Source organism: Pongo abelii, chromosome 12 (genome assembly GCF_028885655.2).
Source record: "Pongo abelii isolate AG06213 chromosome 12, NHGRI_mPonAbe1-v2.0_pri, whole genome shotgun sequence".
Classification (NCBI taxonomy): domain Eukaryota; kingdom Metazoa; phylum Chordata; class Mammalia; order Primates; family Hominidae; genus Pongo; species Pongo abelii.
The window spans coordinates 89,792,215-89,812,238 of record NC_071997.2 but is presented as its reverse complement, the minus strand read 5'-3'; the positions used below and the strand labels follow the sequence as shown (position 1 = coordinate 89,812,238).

Below are 20,024 nucleotides of genomic sequence, written 5' to 3'. Positions count from 1 at the left end.
AAAACACACTCAGAGCTGTTGCTTCTTTTTCTATTCTCTCACTGAACAACAGTCGACACAGAAGACTTCTGTGACCAAATGTGTGGGGACTTTTCCCCACACACCAAGCAAGCAATCAGTTTTGCAGCAGACATAAGCTGAGTATCCTCCAATTCAGTTCTGACACTGTCTACCTGGAGAGTAGACAGAACCTATAGATTGAGTCCCACAAGACTGCCACCCGACTTCCAGTGCCAGTCACAAGCCCCAGGCTGTTTTTCCTGTGATTCTGACCCGCTGGCTATAAATCAGGAATTCCACAACCCCCTCCTTGGGTTCAATTAATATGCTAGAGTAGATCCTAGAACAGGAGAAACATGTTTACCTGTCTATTATGAAGGATATTACGCCAAATACAGATGCAGAGATGCATAGGGCGAGGCATGTGAGAAGGGGTGTGCACCTTCCATGCCCTCCCTGGGCACACCACCCTCCAGGAACCTCTCCAGAAGCTCTGGAAACTGTTCAACTCTCCAGAAGAAACGTTCAACTCTCCAGAAGCTCTCCAAACTGTGCCCACTGGGGCCTTTTATGGAGACTTCATTGGGTAGGCATGATTAACAACCATGTAGAAATGTGACTGGACAAAAAGGGGATGATCTAATATGAATAGACTGAGGGGGGAAACCCAGCAAGTCTTGTCTGTTCAGGTTCTAGTTTTTTTTTTTTTTTGAAATGGAGCCTCACTCTGTCACCCAGGCTGGAGTGCGGTGGTGTGACCTCAGCTGACTGCATCCTCTGTCTCCCGGGTTCAAGTGATTCTCCTGTCAGCCTCCCGAGTAGCTGGGACCACAGGCGCATGCCACCATGCCCAGCTAATTTTTGTATTTTTAGTAGAGACAGGGTCTCACCATGTTGGCCAGGCTGGTCTCGAACTCCTGATCTCAGGTGATCCGCCCGCGTCAGCCTCCGAAAGTGCTGGGATTACAGGCGTGAGCCACCGCAGCTGGCCCCCTGTTCAGATTCTTCTTGACCTCTCTGTGCAGAATTCCTTCCTCCTGGGGGCAGGATCCCTTCTGAAATGAGGGTCTTTTGGCCAACATAAGACAAGGTAGGTCAGAGCTCCAAGACAGAAAGGCACAGGGGTGGGGGTGCAGAAGACTAGCATGTTTTTGGTTTCTAAGGTCTGCGTTGGGGAGAAAGAGGAGCAGGTGAAAGGCGGGCAGGAGAAGGTCAAGGAGAGAGACTCTGTTTTCTGAGGCCTGCTCTTGAAGCTTTAAGGTGCCCCGACAGTATAACAAGCGCAATGGAAGTTCCTGGCTGATAATGCCCATAGTGCTTGTTACACTGTTGGGGCACTTAAAGCCTCAAGAGCAGGCCTCAGAAAACAGAATCTCTCTCTTTGACCAATATATAACCAGTTATTATGTAACTCCCACAGAGCTTGTTTATATCACACCTATAAAGCCATTTTTCATTACCATTTTTAATAGCTTTATTAAGATATCATTGTCATTTGGTAAACTACATATTATTAAAATATACAATTTAATAAGTTTTGAAATATATACACCAGGAAACCATCACCACAATCAAAATAATACACTTAATCATCACCCCCAACAGTTTTCTTGCACCCCATTATAATCCTTCCGCCTGCCCTCCCCATCTCCCCCACCTCACCCCCAGGTGACCACTGATGTGTTTTTGCCACTATAGATTCATTTATATTTTCTAGAATTAGTTTTTTGTGTTTTTTTTGAGACAGAGTCTCCCTCTGTCACCAGGCTGGAGTGCAGTGGCGCGATCTCGGCTCGCTGCAACCTATGCCTCCCGGGTTCAAGCAATTCCCCTGCCTCAGCCTCCTGAGTATCTGGGACTACAGGCATGTGCCACCACACTCAGCTAATTTGTGTGTGTGTGTGTGTGTGTGTTTTAGTAGAGACGGGGTTTCACCATGTTGGCCAGGATGGTTTCCATCTCCTGACCTCATGATCCGCCTGCCTCAGCCTCCCAAAGTGTTGGGATTACAGGCGTGAGCCACCGTGCCCAGCCTATTTTCTAGAATTATATATAAATGGAGTCATACAGTGTGTACTCTATTTGTCATTTTGGATGATTTTTAGAGTTCTATCGTCAAGTTCACTGATTATTTCTTCTACAGTATCAAATCTGCTATTAGTCCCATCCAACACATTTTTCATCTTAGATTTTGTATTTTTCAGTTTTCAGATTTCCAATTAGTTATACTTCTAAGATTCCCCACCTTGTCACCCATTAGATTAATCTTTTTCTATAGATTCTTTAGCATATTTATAGTAAATATTTTAAGTCTATATCTGCTAATTCTAACATCTGAATTATCCATTAATCTAGGGACTGTTTTTTCTTTTGATTATGGGTTGCCTTTTCTTGTTTCTCACCGCGCCCAGCCAGTCCAATCATTTTTAAATGCATACTGGGTCAGTGTGAATGATGAGTTATAAAGACTCAGGATTCTGTTATTTTCCTTTGCAGAGTGGTAAGTTTTGTTCTAGCAAGGAGTTACATTGGTGGATCACTCTGATTCTGTGGAGGCTTGGTTTAAAGCTTTATTAAGCCTCACCTATTTCAATTTTGCCCTTACTCCCATGGGATTTCAATGGAAAGACCAAGTTGTTTACCAGGCGCCTTTAACTTCACAGAACTTGAACTCCAAATTCTGTCTTCTCAGCACTGGACAGCTCCTGAAGTCACTGCTCAGCTCCTTGAGCCTTCTAGCTGATGTTTTCCATTGGGCTCCTGGGAATCTCACCCTGTACTTGCATAGTTCAGAAATAAGCAAGTAATGTGAGGGGAGTTTGTATGTAGATTTGAGGGCTCCCCCTTCTGTGTCTCCTTCCTCTGTAGGATCTCCTCCCTCAGTTTCCAGCTGCATTGGCTGCCTCAAGCTCTGACCTCTGGTTCCTCAGCCTAGTAGACTGTAGCTTTCTGCCTGAGCTATATTCATCTCATACTGCATGAACGTGCTCACGGGGAAAGACACTTAAGAGTGGCTCTCACCTTGTCTCACTTTTTCTTACTTTGTCTCACTTTTTTCTAGGTTCATAACCCCTCCAATTTTTACCTGATTTTGGTTGCTCTCTAGTACTTTCAAACAGTTGTTCTTTTTTTAAAAAATTATTTTATTGTATTTTTGAGACAGAGTCTTGCTCTGTCACCTGTGCTGGAGTGCAGTAGCATGATCTCGGCTCACTGCAAACTCCACCTCCTGGGTTCAAGCAGTTCTCCTGCCTCAGCCTCCCAAGTAGCTGGAATTTCAGGTGGCCACCACCATGCCTGGCTTATTTTTGTAGTTTTAGTAGAGACAGGGTTTCGTCATGTTGGCCAGGCTGGTCTTGAACTCCTGACTTCAAGTGATCCTCCCACCTCAGCCTCCCAAAGTGCTGGGATTACAGGCGTGAGTCACCACACCTGGCCTCAAACAGTTGTTCTTTATATTTTGTCCAGAGTTTATCACTGTTACTGGCTGGAGGGTTAGTCAAATTAGTCTACCATGATAGGAAGCAGAGCTCCTCAATCCTTCTATGTGCTTCCCCTCCTGTTTCTCTCAGTTAAGAAAAAACAATATACTATTTATGTTTCGTAGATACTGTATTTTTTCTTCTCTGAGGATATTAATGATAGTGGCTTTTTATTTTAATTTTATTTATTTATTTTTTTTAAGATGGAGTCTTACTCTGTCACCAGGCTGGAGTACAGTGGCACAATCTTGGCTCACTGCAACCTCCACCTCCTGGGTTCAAGCAATTCTCCTGCCTCAGCCTCCTGAGTAGCTGGGATACAGGCACACGCCGTAACACCTAGCTAATTTTTGTATTTTTAGTAGAGACGGGGTTTCACTATGTTGGCCAGGCTGGTCTTGATCTCTTGAACTTGTGATCTGCCTGCCTTTGCCTCCCAAAGTGCTGGAATTACAGGTGTGAGCCACCGCACCTGGCCGTGTTTTTTGTTTTTTAAGTGTTCTTCTCTATTTCTTCTCTCTGTTTCTTCCAATTTGTATTCTTCTGTTGATTATTTGTTATTTGGTCTCTAACACTTGTGTTAGAGGGTTTTTGTTTTTTTTCCTGGTGACCTTTATTGTCAAATAATGTTTAAAAGTAGGAGACTAAAAATCACAGTGAAAGCTCTGTGCTTGTTCTTGGCAGAACCTGTAGTGCAGTTCACTGTAGGGTGATCAGGTTGGCCTGGTGTTTGGACGATAAATGCCAGTTTCTTTAGATATTTTCTCATGGGCTTGTCAGATTACCCAGAGAAGTTTCTTCCTGTCTGTTCCCCAGAGGATAAAGGTTTGTTACCTGCATTCTGAGAGCTTCATGGGAAGAAGGCTGGAGGCTCACCTCAGTAGACATAGGTTCACTTGATCTTCTGTGTTAGAGTTGCAGCCTTGTCCTTAGCTGTGCATGTGCCTAGTGTCCCCTAGGCCTGAAACGGCTTTGTCCTCTTCAGAGAATAAATGTCTCGACTGGTGGGACGTAGACAGTTGCCTGGTGGTATGGAGTCGGGAGAGCTTCTTGGGATCCAGCTGCTTCTCAAAGAGCCTTTAACTCCTCTTCCTTGCTTCAGTCCCCTCCCCTACGTCCAGAGGTACCTGGTGTCATTTCATGAGTCTCTGGGGTTCTCTGGACAAACTGGGTCCTTAGCTTTCCACACTGAACCTTCAAGTCTGTCTGTCTTGAGTGCATAGTCTGTTATCACTCATTGATCTGCTTTCCAGCCTCTAAAATTCTGTGGTTTCTTCTCTGATTTTCAGAAGGGAAGGAAACTAACTCAGAAGCCAGCAGCTAGCTGGCTAGGTTGCTTTCATTGGATTGGCTGATTTAAGTGCAGAATCTCCAAGTCCATGGCCTTCAAGTACTTCTGAGTAGTCAAACCATTAGGGAAAATTTTGCAAAAAAAAAAAATAACCAAAAAAGCAAAAAAAAACCGCTAAGTGCCTGTCAGTCAGGGTGAGTACATACCAAAGTGGCAAATATAGGTTAATAAATTTGAGAATAAATAAACGAAAAGAGAAATGATTTGGGCTACATCATGGTCTAGGAAGGAGACCGAGAATTGATGTAGACCTTTTCCTGGGGCTCTCTGCCTGTGCTACTGTGCTGAGTCTCTGTATCTGGCTCTTGTTCCTGCTTCAAGGAAATGCAGAGGATCTGGGGAAGCTCTGAGCAGAGGAGAGTGAAGTGATAACCTTATAAGGGCAGGTGGTAAGTACTGGGATTCTTCAGCCCAGAATACAGAGAGGTGGCCTGTCTCAATTGAAAACTGTGGCCAGGGTGGAGAAGGCAGATTGGAGCCTGGGCACCAGAACCTGAGATGCTAGGAGGAGAGGGTTGTTTCTGAAACTGCAGCAGGCAGGTTTGGCACAAATAAAAGCACAATTTACCGTGGCAGGCTAGAAACTTGGGAAACTATTAAAAGCAGCTCTTTTGATAGGTGGTTTAATTCCATAAGAGTTTAGACAGATGAATGACAGAGCTCCTGCTCCACTAAATACAAAAAGAGAGAGTGGCTCCTAGGAGACGCTGACACTTACATAACCTTCCATTTAGACACTGAGGAGGTCAGGATGCTCTTACTGGGCTGTTAGCAGAACACTGAGCTGGATGGAGAATGAGCAGCTTGGTGTAGTAGGAAAAACTTGACACAAATTAATATCTACATTCAAATCTTGACTCCTCAGCTTACTTACTATGACCTTGAGCAAGTTCTTAACTTTTCTGACACTCCCAAGATTCTGCTGAAGGTTAAATAAGGTAGTTACATAACCTACAGTATGTTCAGTAAAGCAAGGTTAGCCTGATTCCTCAACTGAATTTATCTGGGCCTTTATTTAACACATACTTGCTGAGCTCATATCAAATACCAAGCTGGATACAGGTATCTTCCCTATCCTAGAAAAGCTCATGAAGTGAAGACACAGCTCTGCTCCATCCTGCAGCCCTTCCTCGGCATGCTCTGAGGCTGTGAAGGTGAGCATTGCTGGGTCCTTCCCTGGCTGCAGGGTGGTGTGCCTGGGGCAGAGAATATCTGAGCATCTTATCTCTTCTCAGCAAACAACCCCACTTCCCTCCTAGCCACTTTCCTAATATGTAAGTAAAAGCTTTCACAACTTTCTAAGTAATACAACACGGTGGTGATGTGGTTTGCAGGCCACTTCTGCTTTTTCATTTACTTGTCTCTGCTGTAGTCTCCAGATGGTCAGAGTTGAAGGTTTTCGGGGAAGTGGAGGGAGTGGGAGTGAGGGGCATAGGAATAGTTCCTGACACTGTGGGAGAGTGAGGTTCACTCCCCTCCTACAAGAAATGTGTTCGTAGCCTCTGGGTGCCCACATCATTATGATTAATTATGATGAGCTCACATGAGATCGTGCCTCCTCCCAGCCAACTGTGTTCCCTATTCCTTAGTATCCGTCAGAAAAGTTCCATGAGTCTCTTCTCTTGCCTGGTGTACTGTAGCACCTCTCCAGTGACCACTAAACCCGCCCATTCAAAACCCAGCTTTTAAGATCTTTCCATCCTTCAGTATCAATTATATATTTTATTGGCCTTAATTAAACTTTCCCTTTGATCCAGCATTAAACTACATTGTGAGCCTTTTTTTTTTTTTTTTCAGACAGGGTCTTGCTCTGTCACCTGGGCTGGAGTGCCGTGGTGCGATCACAGCTCACTGCAGCCTTGGCTTTGTGAGCTCAAGCAGTCCTCCCACCTCAGCCTCCTAAGTAGCTGGGACTACAGGCATGCACCACCACACCTGGCTAACTTTTTATTTTTGTTTTTGTAGAGACAGAGTGATGCTGTGTTGTCCAGACTGTCTTGAACTTCTGGCCTCAAGCCATCCACCAGCCTTGGCCTCTCAAAGTGCTGGGATTATGGGCATGAGCCACCACACCTGGCCTAGTCATGAGGTTTTCTTTGACCTACTGCTGAACCTCCTTTCCCTGAAGGTTGTGATATTGGGAGGGCTGAGTCCATCCTCCCTTTCATCTTGCCTCCACCATCAGGGCTTGTTTAACCTTCACACTGTTACTTCCCTTTTCTAGAACTCAAGTGCTGTGTGTCAGACTGAGCTTTCCCTGATTCATTCTACAATCCAAGACTTGCTGCACTGTCCTGCTGATGTTCACAGTCGTGCCTGGGAAGAAGGCAGCCCCACTCCCAGTACATTTCAGTGGGAGACCTCTGCGTGCATCCATGGAGACGCAATGGGGCGGGGAAGGAACTGTGGGAGTGCACGTTCCAAATCCTGTGTCTCCACGTGTGGATCAGCAGCACCTCGCTTTCTTGTCAGAGACCTCGCTGTTACGGAGCGAGACCTGCTGAGAATTGAGGGGCTGAGGGAACCCCTCCACCTCCTCCCTTCTGCAGCGCCCTGCGCCCCACCCAGCAACAGTGGCTGCTTGGCAGTGGGGCTGCTGCGAGCTCAGAGCCGCTGCTGCCCTGCATGTGTCCGCTCAGCTTGGTCTTATGCTGTATAGTTACTAAATATGTACAGGAGGGCCACGGCATCTTTCTGAATGGATTTTTCTTAAGAAATGCGCCAGTGTTTATGAGGTTCATGGTATTTCCCTGTCCTTGCTGTTACCGTCACTCAGCTTTTTCTCGATAGGCTTCATGCTTGTTTTTTTGAAATGGGGGAATTTGCTGTTTACCTTCTGCATTCCTATATGTGACCCTCCCTCCTACTCCTCCAGGGAACAGAATTACCCGAGGTCCTGACAAGAGATAAGCCTGTAAACTCATCATCTGTGTTTTGTGGTCGGAGAGAAGCTGGTGTTCTGCCCGGCTCTGCTTGGTCACAGACAGCTCCAGCAAGAGCAGTTGTTAAAAGTGCCAAGCGTGTGTATCACTGTGACCAGCCGTTTGCTTACTGCCCTGTTCCCTTGCAGCCAAACCAGCTGATGAAGAACTGCTGCCAGGGGGGTCCCACAGCGGGTCACAAATGACCTAGTTTCATTTTAAGCAGACAGACTCTGTTTGGCCTAGAGGTGTTTGTGGGTATGAGTCTGTGTGGCCAACCCCATGACCCCCACCCCTCCAGCCCAACATCCTGTGAGCACGTGTGACCTAGGCCCCGGGGGACCTGCCTGCTCCTCTTGCTTGGGCTCTTCGCGTTTCCCACCTGCCCTCGGCACCAGCCCGTGGTGGCATCACAGTCGGCCACTCAGCTGTGCTGAGTAGCTGTGCTACTTGTGCTGGCAGCTGCAAGGATAGGAATAGCTCAGCGCCCGATGAGCTCCCTGAGCAGATGTGAGGCTGGCAACTCCCCTGCCCTCTGTTTGCAGGCACAGGGTCACAGTCCCATGAAAGACAACTGGAGTCTGATCTCCCAGCCATCTCTGGGGTTACTAGGAGGCAGCTGGATGGCAGATAACGAGAGGCCCAAATAGCCAAGTTGTTGTGAGACAGAGTGGCTACAATTGAATTGACCTCCTGGGAAGAACGAGATAACACGGTAAGGATAATGATGCTCTAGATGTCTGTGTCCTCGGAGGCTGGGCTCCGCTTGGCAGAGAGAGCGTGCTGTGTGAGGTGGAGGGCGGTTTTGCAGACATCTCAGCTTCTTTTCTGAGGAGGAGTTGGTTCTCATCTTAGGCTTCTGCAAGGGTGAGCATGGGACGTCTCCACCACCACCCACTCTTGGAGCTGTACTGGGTCTTGGCTTGGGGCCCTGAGGGTGGGGCCTGTGTCAGAAGCATTTGGTGAGACGGGTGGAGGTGGCAGGCAGGGGTTCTCCTCAGGGTTCCCACTGAGGGGTCCCTTCAGCAAAGACATGGGAGAAGGTGCCGCAGGAAGAAACGTGGGATGTTTCTTCCCTAAAGAAACAGACACAGGAAAGCTGTCTGTCTGTACCCCGCTCTGGATTTATTGTCATACTTGGACCCAGAAGGGGAAATGATTCCCTCACCCTTTCACTTTCTTTCTGAACCCCTATTAAGTGGTGACTGCAGATTCTGGAAACAATTAGCTGCCCGTGACTCAGCTGCCAGCTCCATTTTCTCTGCCTTTTGGGAGAGGCCCTCTCACCCAGGCCCAAGAGATTTGGAGACAGGAGTCAGGCCAGGTCTGAAGCAGGAGAAGGGAGGCCCCTCCTATCTACCCAGTTGACATTTGGCTTTGGGAAAAGTGCAGCTTGTTCGAGCCACGTGTGCCAAGCAGGCTTTTCCTTCCTCTTGTAAGTAAAGCTCGTGGTTCTGCAGTCCAATCATCCTAAGAGGATGATGTTGACTGAGACTTCACGCTCTCCCTTTGTCTCTGGAAACTGCCCCCTCGTTCTGACAGAATCCCCCAGGCAATAGAGGAAGGATGCCAAGGCGCCTCTAGCCTGTGCCTTTGCCATTGGAAGCATTTGGTGCTGAGAGGGTTTCCCAGCCACCTTCTCCCTTTCTGGGGCCACCGTGTTGCTGCTGTGTGTCAGTGGCATGTCACTGTGGTTCAGTGAGCACATGGGTGGACGTGCAGAGGCTGTCTGCTCAGCCCCCAGCAGACATGCCCCTGGGGTGAGGACACAGGCTCTGCAGGGCATCTCCCCCTCCGGCTCAGTCATCGCCTGCCCACCCTTCACTTCTTAAAGGTGCGCAAGAGAGGAGGGTCGACTGGAAGGTGTTGCCAGAAGTTTTCAGCCTGCCCTTCACAATTCCCCTTGTGCACAGCCCAGTTTCCATTGCTCAGGGCCCACCCAGGAAAATGGATTTCAAATGGGGGTTTTCATCTAGAGATTTGTTTAACACAAAACAAGAAAAGCTGAGAGGCAAAACAGGGGAGTGAGGGGCAACCCAGAGGTGGGGAACAACAACAGCAAGCCGCCCCCATCCTGAGACTGGCTGGGCACCAGGTGAGGACGCGTCACCAGAGCCTGGGGCCAAGTCCACTGGGGGACCTGCCACACCGTGGACCTGTCTGGTGGGGGCTGGAGCCTTGAGAAGCCATGGTTCTTGTCAGAAACATTTCCCCAGGGGGAGAGAGGGGGCCCCGGCCTCTCCCCTCCTCTTGGCCTCCAGAGTCCTGCAGGTGCCTCACAATAGTGAAACCCAGTTGGAAGCAGCTGCCCTGGGAGCCTGGGACAGGCGACCCACCGGGTCAGTCCCCTGCCACTCAGAGCAGAGCAGAGCAGAGCAGGGGGCTGAGGGCAAGCAGGTGGGCTGTGCGTGGCCTCAATGCACTCGGTGTCATGTCTGAGCCTGGTGTTCATGCCCCACTGCTGTCCTAAGTCCCTGGCGAGGGGAGGTGGAGGAGCTGCCCCGTGGGTGTTTGGAGATTCTGTTTTACTCTGCCTAGAGAGGAAACGGCTTTGGGGAGGGAGGGGGAAGCCCTTATTCTTTACTGTTGTCCCTGTTTTCCTTTGGGGAAACAGTTACTCAGTTAGCAGCCCCTCCTCACCATTCCCCCCAGGAAGGCCATGTCCCAGTTTTCTGTCCACCCCTCCTGTTCCTCTGCACTGTGTCTCTGATTTTCCCTGCCAGGGAAGCTAACCCAGAGCACGCACCCGTGCTCATGAGTGTTTCCCCAGGATAATTCGTTCTGAGCATGATACCACAGTGTGGATTGTCTGTCTGTAAGGAGATGCCATCTACTAACCAATTTGTATTGTGTTTCTAATAAATTCCTGGAAATTTTGCCTGGTTTTATGCTGTTCTTTACTAGGATGGTGGCTCAGGTGTAAGACTGTGTGCATGCACCCCTAGGCCCAGCATCAGGTGGTCCTTGTTTCAGAACCTTGAGCTCCGAGGGCCCCGGGGAGGTAATAGGCCAGGCCAGTTGGTCTGCTGTGCCCCAGCTGCACTGAGACTCTCAGAGGCCTTTCCCCAGGGTCTGCATCTTCTTCTGCTGTCTCATAAGTCACATCCTGGGGACATGGAAGTTTCACGAGGCCAGGTCACCCCAGTAGGAGGCCTTTGACCCTGTGACCCCAGGCCTGGAGGTACGAGGTGCAATAGGCAGCCTTTTTCCCGTGAACTACCCTGCAGTGTGACTCGTGCCCTGCTGTGGCCAGTGCTGGGTTGTGGGGATGGGTGCTGGGGTGTTCGGGTGGTGCACTGAGGAAGGTTGCTGTGCCCCAGCGTGGGGTTTGCTGTTTGGCTGGCTGTTTGTGTAGACTCTGTCTCAGCTGCTGTGCCAAGGTCATTATAGGGGAAAGTGAAGCTTGGTTCCCTTGGGACCCCTCCAGCCTGTGTTTGTGAAGTACACATATTTGTGACTCTTGTTTGCTGGGCTTTCTGAAAGATTTTCTTAAAAGGAGACAGTAAGCTTATTTTTTTCTTTTTCTTTTTCTCAGACATGGTCTTGCTCTGTCACCCAGACTGGAGTGCAGTGGCACAGTCTCGACTCACTACAACCTCCACCTTCTGGGTTTAAGCAATTCTCGTGTCTCAGCCTCCCAAGTAGCTGGGGCTATAGGCACACACCACCATGCCCAGCTAATTTTTGTATTTTTAGTGGAGACGGGGTTTCACCATGTTGGCCAGGCTGGTCTCGAACTCCTGACCTCAGGTGATTTGCCCTCCTTGGCCTCCCAAAGTGCTGGGATTACAGGCATGAGCCACTGCGCCCAGCCTTCTTAGTGTTTTGTTTGTTTGTTTTTTGTTTTAAATTAAGGCTTTTAATGCAAACTCAAATATTACCTCCCTCTTTCTGGAAGCTCCTCTGTAGCTTAGAGTGTTGCATGCCATACCTCTCAAGGGGGCCGACTTTAAGCTCCATACCAGGACTGGTTTTTTATCATCAGACTTCCTAGGAGGTTTCTTCTGCCCCTCCCTGGGTAAGTGTTACCCTCTGTTTATTCTGATTCTGCTCCTGGGTGCAGAGGTTGCTGGAGGAACCACACCACCTACTCACGGCCCCACAGCTTAACTCATCAGGGTGCTTAACTCACCAGGCTCCTTTGAGCCACTTGCTTAGTGACCCTTTTCTATGTTCTTCTTTGGGAGCTTGATTTTCTTATTTCCAGAACCAACTGTTCCAATCCTTTGCCACTTTTTAAGCCCTTATCCCCTGAGAGCTGTGGCTTCTAAGAATCCCTTCAGCTTTATTCCCTGTGTCCCAAGACCTACTGAAATAGTGCCATTGCTCCAGCTCAAAGAGGCATCCTTCTATCTTCTGGGGACAGACCTTCCTGCCACCCATGAGCTGGATTCATCCTTCCACCCCCTTAGGGCCTTGCAATAGTGTCCTGACTCAGGCCAGACTGCCACTTACTAGCTGGATGACCTTGGGCAAATTATTCAACCTCTGTGTGCCTCAGTGTTTCCATCTGTAAAATGGGATAATAATGGAATCTCCCTCATCAGGACTAAAAAAATTAATATGTGTAAAATGCTTAGAATAAGGCCTGGTACATTCCAGTCCCCATCATCACTCCCCTCCTCCCCAATATTTTTCTTTTCTCCCTTCTCCTCCTGTATTTACAAATCTCTTCATCTAATCCACCAAATAACAGAACAGTCAAACCACCAAAACATCTGTCCTCTGCTTAGTTTCATCTAAAGCTATTATCTTCTCTCCTTTTACTGGCACATTTGTTGAAAGGGGAAGAGTTGTCTCCATTACTTCAAATCTCATTAATTCCTCAACCCATTATAGCACTTTATGGCTTCCATTCTGCCCCCATCCCCATCCACTCACTGAAATTGCTGTCAATAAAGTCACATTTAATGACCTTCTAATTGTTAAATCCAATGCTATTCTTAAGTCATCCTCTTTGAGCTTTCTTGAGCTTTTGAAGCTGTTGTAGCCATATGAATTTTCTTCATTCATTACGCTGATCCCTTTATTGTCTACCCAAAGCAATGCTAAGTAACATGCAGATGTCACTCATAGTCGTTTTTTCAGATTTTTTTTTTACGAAGATAATTTCAGATCTAGTAGTAAGTCACCTGTGTGCCACTTCCCATTTTCCTCCATCTCAGCAGTAAGCACTCTCTTTAATTTAGTGTTTATCATCCCATACATGATTTTATACAATTAATGCGTATGTATGAATCCATAAATGATAGCGAGCATGTTTTGCGTATTATTAAATTTCATACAATGACAACCTATCACTTTTTGAAAAGCTTTTAAAAAATAGACCCAGACAGTGCATTGTTAATCCAGGTTGTCCATCCAGGGTGTTAATTGACCAGACAGTGTCAGACATGGACACTGGTTTTCAGATCAACTCTCTTCAATATGTAATTAGGAAACACTTTTGAAAATGCCCTGTTCTTGCATGATGCTCTGTTCTTGCATGATGCTCTGTTCTTGCAGGAGGCACTTTGCAGACTGTCTGGGTATTTTATGTTTGGCTTTTACCTTCATAAAAGATGGCTTGATTCTGTCCTTTTTAATGGGCAATCTCTTTACTTGGGTGAAGATTGCCTTGACTTCTTTTCTTCTGCAGTCCTGCTTTTTTCCTAAAGATTTTTTTTTTTTTTTTCTGATCATTTCACTGGGTTTTCCTACATATGTCCCTTACTTGCAGGGATTTTTTTAAAGGATGGTCCTTGATTCTCTTCATTCTCACCAGATGACCACATTCTTTCCCATAGCCCTGGTGAGTGGAAGACCCTTGCTTCTATCTGCAGTCCGAAGTGTGCTACTGTACATGTTTGCCTGGGTGTCTTCCAACCCCCTACAACTTGTTTTACCTCCAAACCTGCTCCACCACCTGCATCCTCAGTGTGTCCCCCACACAGCCTCCCCATCTGGACCCTCCGTGGTCTCTGCTGCTGCCTTTCTTCAGGCCTTTGCTTGGAATACAGACATAGGTCATCTCCCACGTCCCCTACCCTCATGCTCTTGCCAGAGTAACTGATGAAAATGCAAACCAATCATCATCTTCCACTTAACCTCGTGCACACACCCCTCTCCTGCCATACTGTCTACAGGGTCAACCCAGACTCCCGGGCTTGGCACCAGGGCCCTTCTGGATCTGGTCCTTCCTGCCTTTCCTGCCTGTCCCCTAGCTCTGTGGTAGCCTCCTCCTCTCTTGCCTCAGTGATCTCCTCCCCATACCCCTGCACACTGAGTCTTCTCACAGCTGCATGACCTGGCCATGCTCTTCCAGCGCCAGGGATGCCATTCTTTTCTCTCCTTCCTCATCGTCTGAGATCCAGCTTATGTGCATGACTTACCTGACAGCCCAGGCAGAGTCAGCTCTTCAAGCATCTGCTCTCAGGGTGCATCACCACCTAAAAGACCCTGGCCTGCACTGGGTTGCATTGCGCTGGTTCCATTTGCAGTCCGTCTCTCCCTGGCTTAGCCTGGGGGGCTCAAGGTGAGAGTACAGTTGTCTGCCTTTGTAGCTCAGTGTCTGGCCCACGGCAGGTGCCCAGTAAGCACTGGCAAGTTAATGACTGCTGGCCTGTCACCCAGCCCTGCCTGCTTGCCCCCTGCTCAGGAGTCCCTGGAGGAAGGTAATGCATGCCATCTGATCCTTTCTCAGGGTGGCAGCAGATTGTGTTAGGAGAAGAGAAAAAAGGGTGGAAGATGCTGCCCAAAATTCACACTGGATAGTGCAGCCTGTCCCCAGGACCAAAATGCCATTTAGAACCCAAATGTAGGAAATGGGGTCTCCGCCTGCCCCCAGCTCCCATTACACCACCATGGGTACTACTCCATCTCTAGGAAACCCTGCACTTAAACACAGTTTTCTTTCTCTTCCCACTCGTCTTCCTTCTCCCCTCCCTGCTCCACATAATAACTGCCTTCCTCACCAAGTGCTCTGGGTATATAGTTACTCCCATCCCCAGCCCCTGGAGCTGGGCAAGGGCCAGGATCACTATTCCTATTCACAGATGGAGAACTAAGTCTAGAGAAGGGTACAATGGGCTGGGGCCATAGTTCGGACCAGGGAGTCAGTCCTACCTCCATGTGGGGGCAGCCTGAAGCCTGCTTCGTGAGGGAGCACCCAACCCCGTTTAGAGAAGGCCTTGCAAATGATGGAAAGGCGGGGAAGGGTGGTGTGACCCAGCCTGTCAGCGAGGAAGCAGTCCTCAGGGTCAAGATGGGCGGGGGCAAGGAGAATCTGGGGCAGGTTAGGCGTGTGGGCCTGAACCCTGTGACCAGCATCTACCCAGGAACTCCTCAAGGGCAGCCTCTGCTCCCTCCCTTGATGGGAAAAGACAGGACTGCAGACGTGCCTGCGAACCATGGGAGTATCTGCCCATTTCCCTTCCATCAGGTCATGAAGGAGTGAGCGCAGGTGCTGGGAGAGGTGGGAGGACTTGAGGGAGGAGTTGGTAGGAGAAGGGTCCAGGGAAGAGGAGACTGAGGAAATGGCCCGTGGAGCTGCCCTGAGCCCAGGTGGGCGCATTCAGGGGCAGAGATGGTACCAGAGGAAAGGTGCCTGGTGTTGAGCTGGCAGCAAGTGTTGGCGCCCCAGGTGGGGATCCGCCCGAAGGAGCTGCTCAGTCCCCACCCTCCAGGAGTGTGCGGGCCTTTCCTAAAAGACCTGACTCAGGCTGAGGTGGCCCCGCCCAGGCTTGGACTCCCTTCCCTGTGGTGACAGAGGGCGTGGAGAAGCAGGGACCCCCTAGGCGTGGCTCCAGGGAGTAAAAGGGAGCAGTAGGAGTTGAGGGGGCAAGAGGGGCCCATGGGGAGCCGAGAGACAGAAGAGCAACCCTGGAGGGGGCCCAGGTGGCACCCCAGTACCTTGGTAGGTTTCTGAGTGCAGCAGGTAGATTTTCAGAACAGGGAAGTGGGCTGGAGAGACACGGTGGAGGTGGGGTCTGGTACTCACCTGCTTATCATTCCCGGACCCGCCTCCCTCTGCCTGATACTTTTTCTCTGGCTCCCTCCTCAGCATCCACACGGACCCTTGACGCCACCCTCCTGGTCTGTGTGTGACACTCCTGGGCTTTCACTTCTATTCCTGACGACTTTAGTAGCTGGGGTGCATCCTGTCCATGATATGAGAGGGCTGGGCTTAGTGGATTAAGGGAACTGGGGAGGGATGTTAGGTCCCTAGCATCAAACTCTGTACCTAAGGGCGTGGAGCCCTGGTGGCCTGCCTGAGGCCTCACCCAGGAAAGCAGTTCTGCCTTTCAGGACATGCCAGGGCTTCCCAGAAGTTCTGGGAAAGACAGTGCCCCCTGGGATGGGGCTGCGGGATGGCTTCCCTTCTCTCTCCCAAGTTTCCCCTCACCTTGGGGTGCTCACTTTGACGCCTACTGACAGTACCAGTTTAGATTAAAGACAGTTATTTGGTCTTGCGAATAAATATATTTAAAAGGGAAGTTTATTAATATTGGAAGGGACAAACTGGAGAGCACAGAACGTGCAGCTGTCCAATTTCTAAGGCGACTCTGCTGTGACAGTGATTGGTCTCTATCCCCTCAGCTGCGCAGGCCCCTGTCTGAGCTGGTGTGCCCACTGCGCCTTGCCTGTCTCCTCCACCCGGCATCCTGCTCTCCCCTGCATTCTGGGAATGCCATCCTGGACACACTGAGAGGCCTAGGCGGGTTACTCTCCCTGCCACCCACCTGAGTCCTGCCAGTGCTTTGGCCTGGCCCCTGGTCTGCTGCCATCCCTTGTCCAGTTGGCTGAGGCACCATGTGCTGGCCTTGTCCCTCCAGGCCAGAGCGCAGCAGCCCTTACCCCCACAGCACTGCAGCCCTGCAGCTGGCCCTCAGCCCTGGGAGGAGCCTTCCTTTTCCAGAGAGACCTCGCCCTGCACTTTCAGCTTCCCTATGGCCTCCACCTTCCTAGAGGCCTCCCGGTGGCGCCACTGCCTGGAGGGTTGGTAGGAGCTCTCGTCGCTCACTGGGCCCTGCCGGCCCCGCGTGAGGCCCAGCAAGGCCCGGCTCTGGTGGAGGAAGTTGGGGCTAGAGAAGCAGTAGAGCACGGGGTCCAGGACGCTGTTGAGGTAGGTGAAGGCCAGGGAGCCGTGGAAGAGCTGCGTGCAGAGGTCCAGGGAGCGGCAGGCGGACAGCCAGAAGGCCACCATGGAAGCCATGCCAAAGATGATGCTGGGCAAGAAGCAGATGGTGTAGACGGCCACCACCATGGCCAGCACACGCATGGCCCTCTGCGGGCCTGCCTGCCCTCCCAGGCCACGGTTCCGGATGGTGAGCCCAATGCTCACAATAGCAAAGAGGATGAGCGCCAGTGGCAGGAAGAACTCCAGCAGGTACAGCGCCTGGTGCCAGCGGAGTGAGGCCGAGGGCTTTGTGCCCACCCTGTAGCTGAGGCAGGAGGGGCCGGAGAAGGTGCTCAGGAGCAGGTGCCCGTTGAGGAGCAGGATGCCCACCCAGAGTCCCCCGGCCACCCGGGCAGCTGCCCCCACGGAAGCACGGCTCAGCACATGGTGGGGCTGCACCACCTTCAGGTAGCGGTTGAGTGCGATGGCTGTGAGGAAGACAACGCTGGCCGTGCGGTTGGTGGACAGCATGAAGAGGTTGACTTTGCAGGCAGCAGCCCCAAAGCGCCAGGTCTCATGGAGGAGGTAGTAGTCCACGCGGAGGGGCAGGTTGCTGATCAGGAGGAAGTCAGCGGCCACCAGGCTGACCAGGAACACCGTGTTGGAGGTCCAGGGCCGCGTGTGGATGCAGAAGATGAAGAGGGCCAAACTGTTCCCCACCAGGCCCAGGACAAACTCCAGGGCCAGGATTGGTGCCAGGAAGGCAGACACCAGCGAGGAAGAGGTGGGGTGGCAGGGCCCTCCAGAGGACCCCCCTACAGTGGTAAAGGCAGAGGGAGCGGAGGAGGGTGAGGGAAGGAAGGAGGGAGGGAGAACAAAGGAGGAGAGAGAGGGAGAGGGAGAGCTCAGGTTTTGAAGTTCCATGGGCTGCTTGGGCCATGGACCTGAGAGAAGGTTCTGGAGTCTTCTACCCCTGCAGGAGTGCTCAGGGCAAAGTGGGATGATTGGCACTATCAGCTGGCCACCACGGTGACACAATATCCTGGGGTTTTCATCAGCATTCTCGCAGCCACTGAGAAACACCCCGTGTTCCTGTTTGCAGGCCAAGGGGAACCCTGCAGCCCTCCCTCCTTCCCTCCGCCTCGGGGTACTGAGTGATCCCACCACATGAGGTCTCTGAGCCCAGCCTGGGGGTTGTGCCGCTGGTAGAGGAGGAAGCAGGGCTCAGCAGGGGCAAGATGGAAGCCCAGAGAAACCCTGAAGTGGGAGGATAGTCCACCTGGGTGAGGTGGGGGCTCTCAGGATCATGCAGCCCTCCCTGGACACCCCCTCCTCCACTACATATAGAGGCTGGTGGCTGCCTCCCTGCCCCCACCAGCTCTGGCTTCAGGGACCGTGGAGCCAAAAGGACATTGTCCTGAGAAGTAGGCAGGGAGTCAGTGAAGACCTCCACCACCCTGCTGGTGGCCTGGAGGGAACCAGTCCTATTTGTGCTCCGCCAGCCTGCTGTGTGTCTGAAAGCCCACTGTAGTTCAGCTTTCAGTTGCTCCCAGATTCCTGATGGTTCCGAAGTCTGTGATGGTCCCAAGTCCGGGTACAGAGTGAAGTAGGCCCCATGGGCAGGGGATGCCCCTGCCAAATTTCTACTGCCATGGCATGGGGAGCTGGGGGCTTCTCCCGCAAATAGAACAATCCTGATTTTTCCCTGTCTGTGTCTCCCCATGGCTCCTTGTCCACTCCACTCCCCGCCCCCATTAGCATTCACTGCGGAATAGGGAGTGGGAGGCTGGGGCTAGCTCCAGACAAGGTACAAGTCCAGCTGTCCCATGGTGAGGTATTCTCATGAGCCCATGGGCTGGTCCTGTGGGTGGAGATGAGGGCTTCAGGCTCCTGATAACCCGGGACAGCAGGGCCAAGGGAGGTGCTGGTTCCAGGCTCCAGGGCCTGACCCCATCGCTGCCAACTGGCTGGGGTCAGCAGTCTGCCATGTGTGGCCTGGCCTCTGTGTCCCAGGCACAGTGGTCCCTGGCCTCTCTTGGCTGCCCTGGGCTCCCATTTGGTCAAGGCTGAGGGCAAACATCCCTGGGAGAAGCAGGGTGGTGAGGCCCAGCCTAAGCTTCATATGCAGACAGGCCTGGGTTGGAAACAGAGCTGCCCTATTTCCAAACCTCTCTGAGCCTGATCTGTAAAATCAGGCACTACCACCTTCTTGGAGAGTTGTGAGGATAAAATGAGATAATTTATGTAAAAACTTCTAGGCCGGGCGCGGTGGCTCAAGCCCGTAATCCCAGCACTTTGGGAGGCCGAGGCGGGCGGATCACGAGGTCAGGAGATCGAGACCATCCTGGCTAACACGGTGAAACCCTGTCTCTACTAAAAATACAAAAAAAGCAGCCGGGCATGGTGGTGGGCGCCTGTAGTCCCAGCTACTCGGGAGGCTGAGGCAGGAGAATGGCGTGAACGCAGGAGAATGGCGTGAACCCAGGAGGCAGAGCTTGCAGTGAGCCGAGATCGCGCCACTGCACTCCAGCCTAGGCGACAGAGCAAGACTCTGTCTCAAAAAAAAAAAAAAACAAAAAAAACCAAACTTCTAGGGGATTCCTTGGGACAGAGCGTGTGTTCACAAAAACAGATCTAATTTTCATGACTTTGTCTCTGGATTAAGCTTGCCCTGCGTATGAGAGTAAACTCTTCTCATGGCTATCTGTTTTCTGACCTGGGTCCTCCCTGGAACATTCTATGTCCTCTTCTCAGGTCCTGCACAGAGCAGTGCATTGCTACAGGCCAGGAAGGAGCCGCGTGGAGTGTCTGCCCGTGCCTGTCCTGGCCCGTTTGTGTTTGGAGGAGCCTGATGCTGTTTCTTCTTTGCTTGCGGGAGAGGAAAGCCCTCAGGGGTGAAGAGGAGGGTGAAGGTCCCGATGTCTCTCAGGGCCAGTAGCCTTTTCAGCAAAGGCAGGTCTTTCTCTGCTCCCAGTGGAGTGTAGGAAGGCAGTGAGCCACTGGGCTGGGGATGAGGGAGACAGGGCTCAAGTGTTCTTTTCTAGAGGAAGCTTTCAGTCCATGCAGGGACCTGTTCTGTCTAGATCTGTCACTCTCAGGTACATGCCCTCATTGACTTCTCACGGAAGTCCCAGGAAACTGAGCCGTGCCCGCTGCAGGTTCCACATTCTTGT

At 51.0% G+C, this 20,024-nt stretch overlaps 2 protein-coding genes across 9 annotated transcripts in view; one reads left to right on the top strand and one right to left on the bottom strand.

Annotated features, from left to right (window-relative positions):
• The window catches only part of MTA3 (metastasis associated 1 family member 3), a 180,495-nt gene extending 169,864 nt beyond the window's left edge, over positions 1 to 10,631 (top strand). For 2 of the 8 annotated variants that reach the window (XM_024241870.3, XM_024241869.3), the window contains exon 17: positions 7,058 to 10,631. In XM_024241870.3, the coding sequence (XP_024097638.1) occupies positions 7,058 to 7,083 (26 nt within the window). In that variant the 3' untranslated portion in view covers positions 7,084 to 10,631. Of the gene's footprint in view, positions 1 to 5,154; positions 5,845 to 5,913; positions 5,988 to 6,798; positions 6,825 to 7,057 lie in introns of those variants that run through there. The other 6 variants (XR_010136144.1, XM_054545334.2, XM_063713211.1 and 3 more) reach the window with 6 other exon arrangements.
• A 5,581-nt stretch (positions 10,632 to 16,212) lies between these two features.
• OXER1 (oxoeicosanoid receptor 1) lies at positions 16,213 to 17,961 on the bottom strand. The gene has a single exon (XM_002812088.6). The coding sequence runs from the start codon at positions 17,773 to 17,775 to the stop codon at positions 16,621 to 16,623; it is 1,155 nt and encodes a 384-aa protein (XP_002812134.4). The 5' UTR covers positions 17,776 to 17,961; the 3' UTR covers positions 16,213 to 16,620.
• Between the last annotated feature and the right edge of the window lie 2,063 nt (positions 17,962 to 20,024).

Coding starts and splice junctions, on each gene's coding strand:
- OXER1 (XM_002812088.6), bottom strand. CDS start 17,775: ATGGAACTTCAAAACCTGAGCTCTCCCTCTCCCTCTCTCTCCTCCTTT.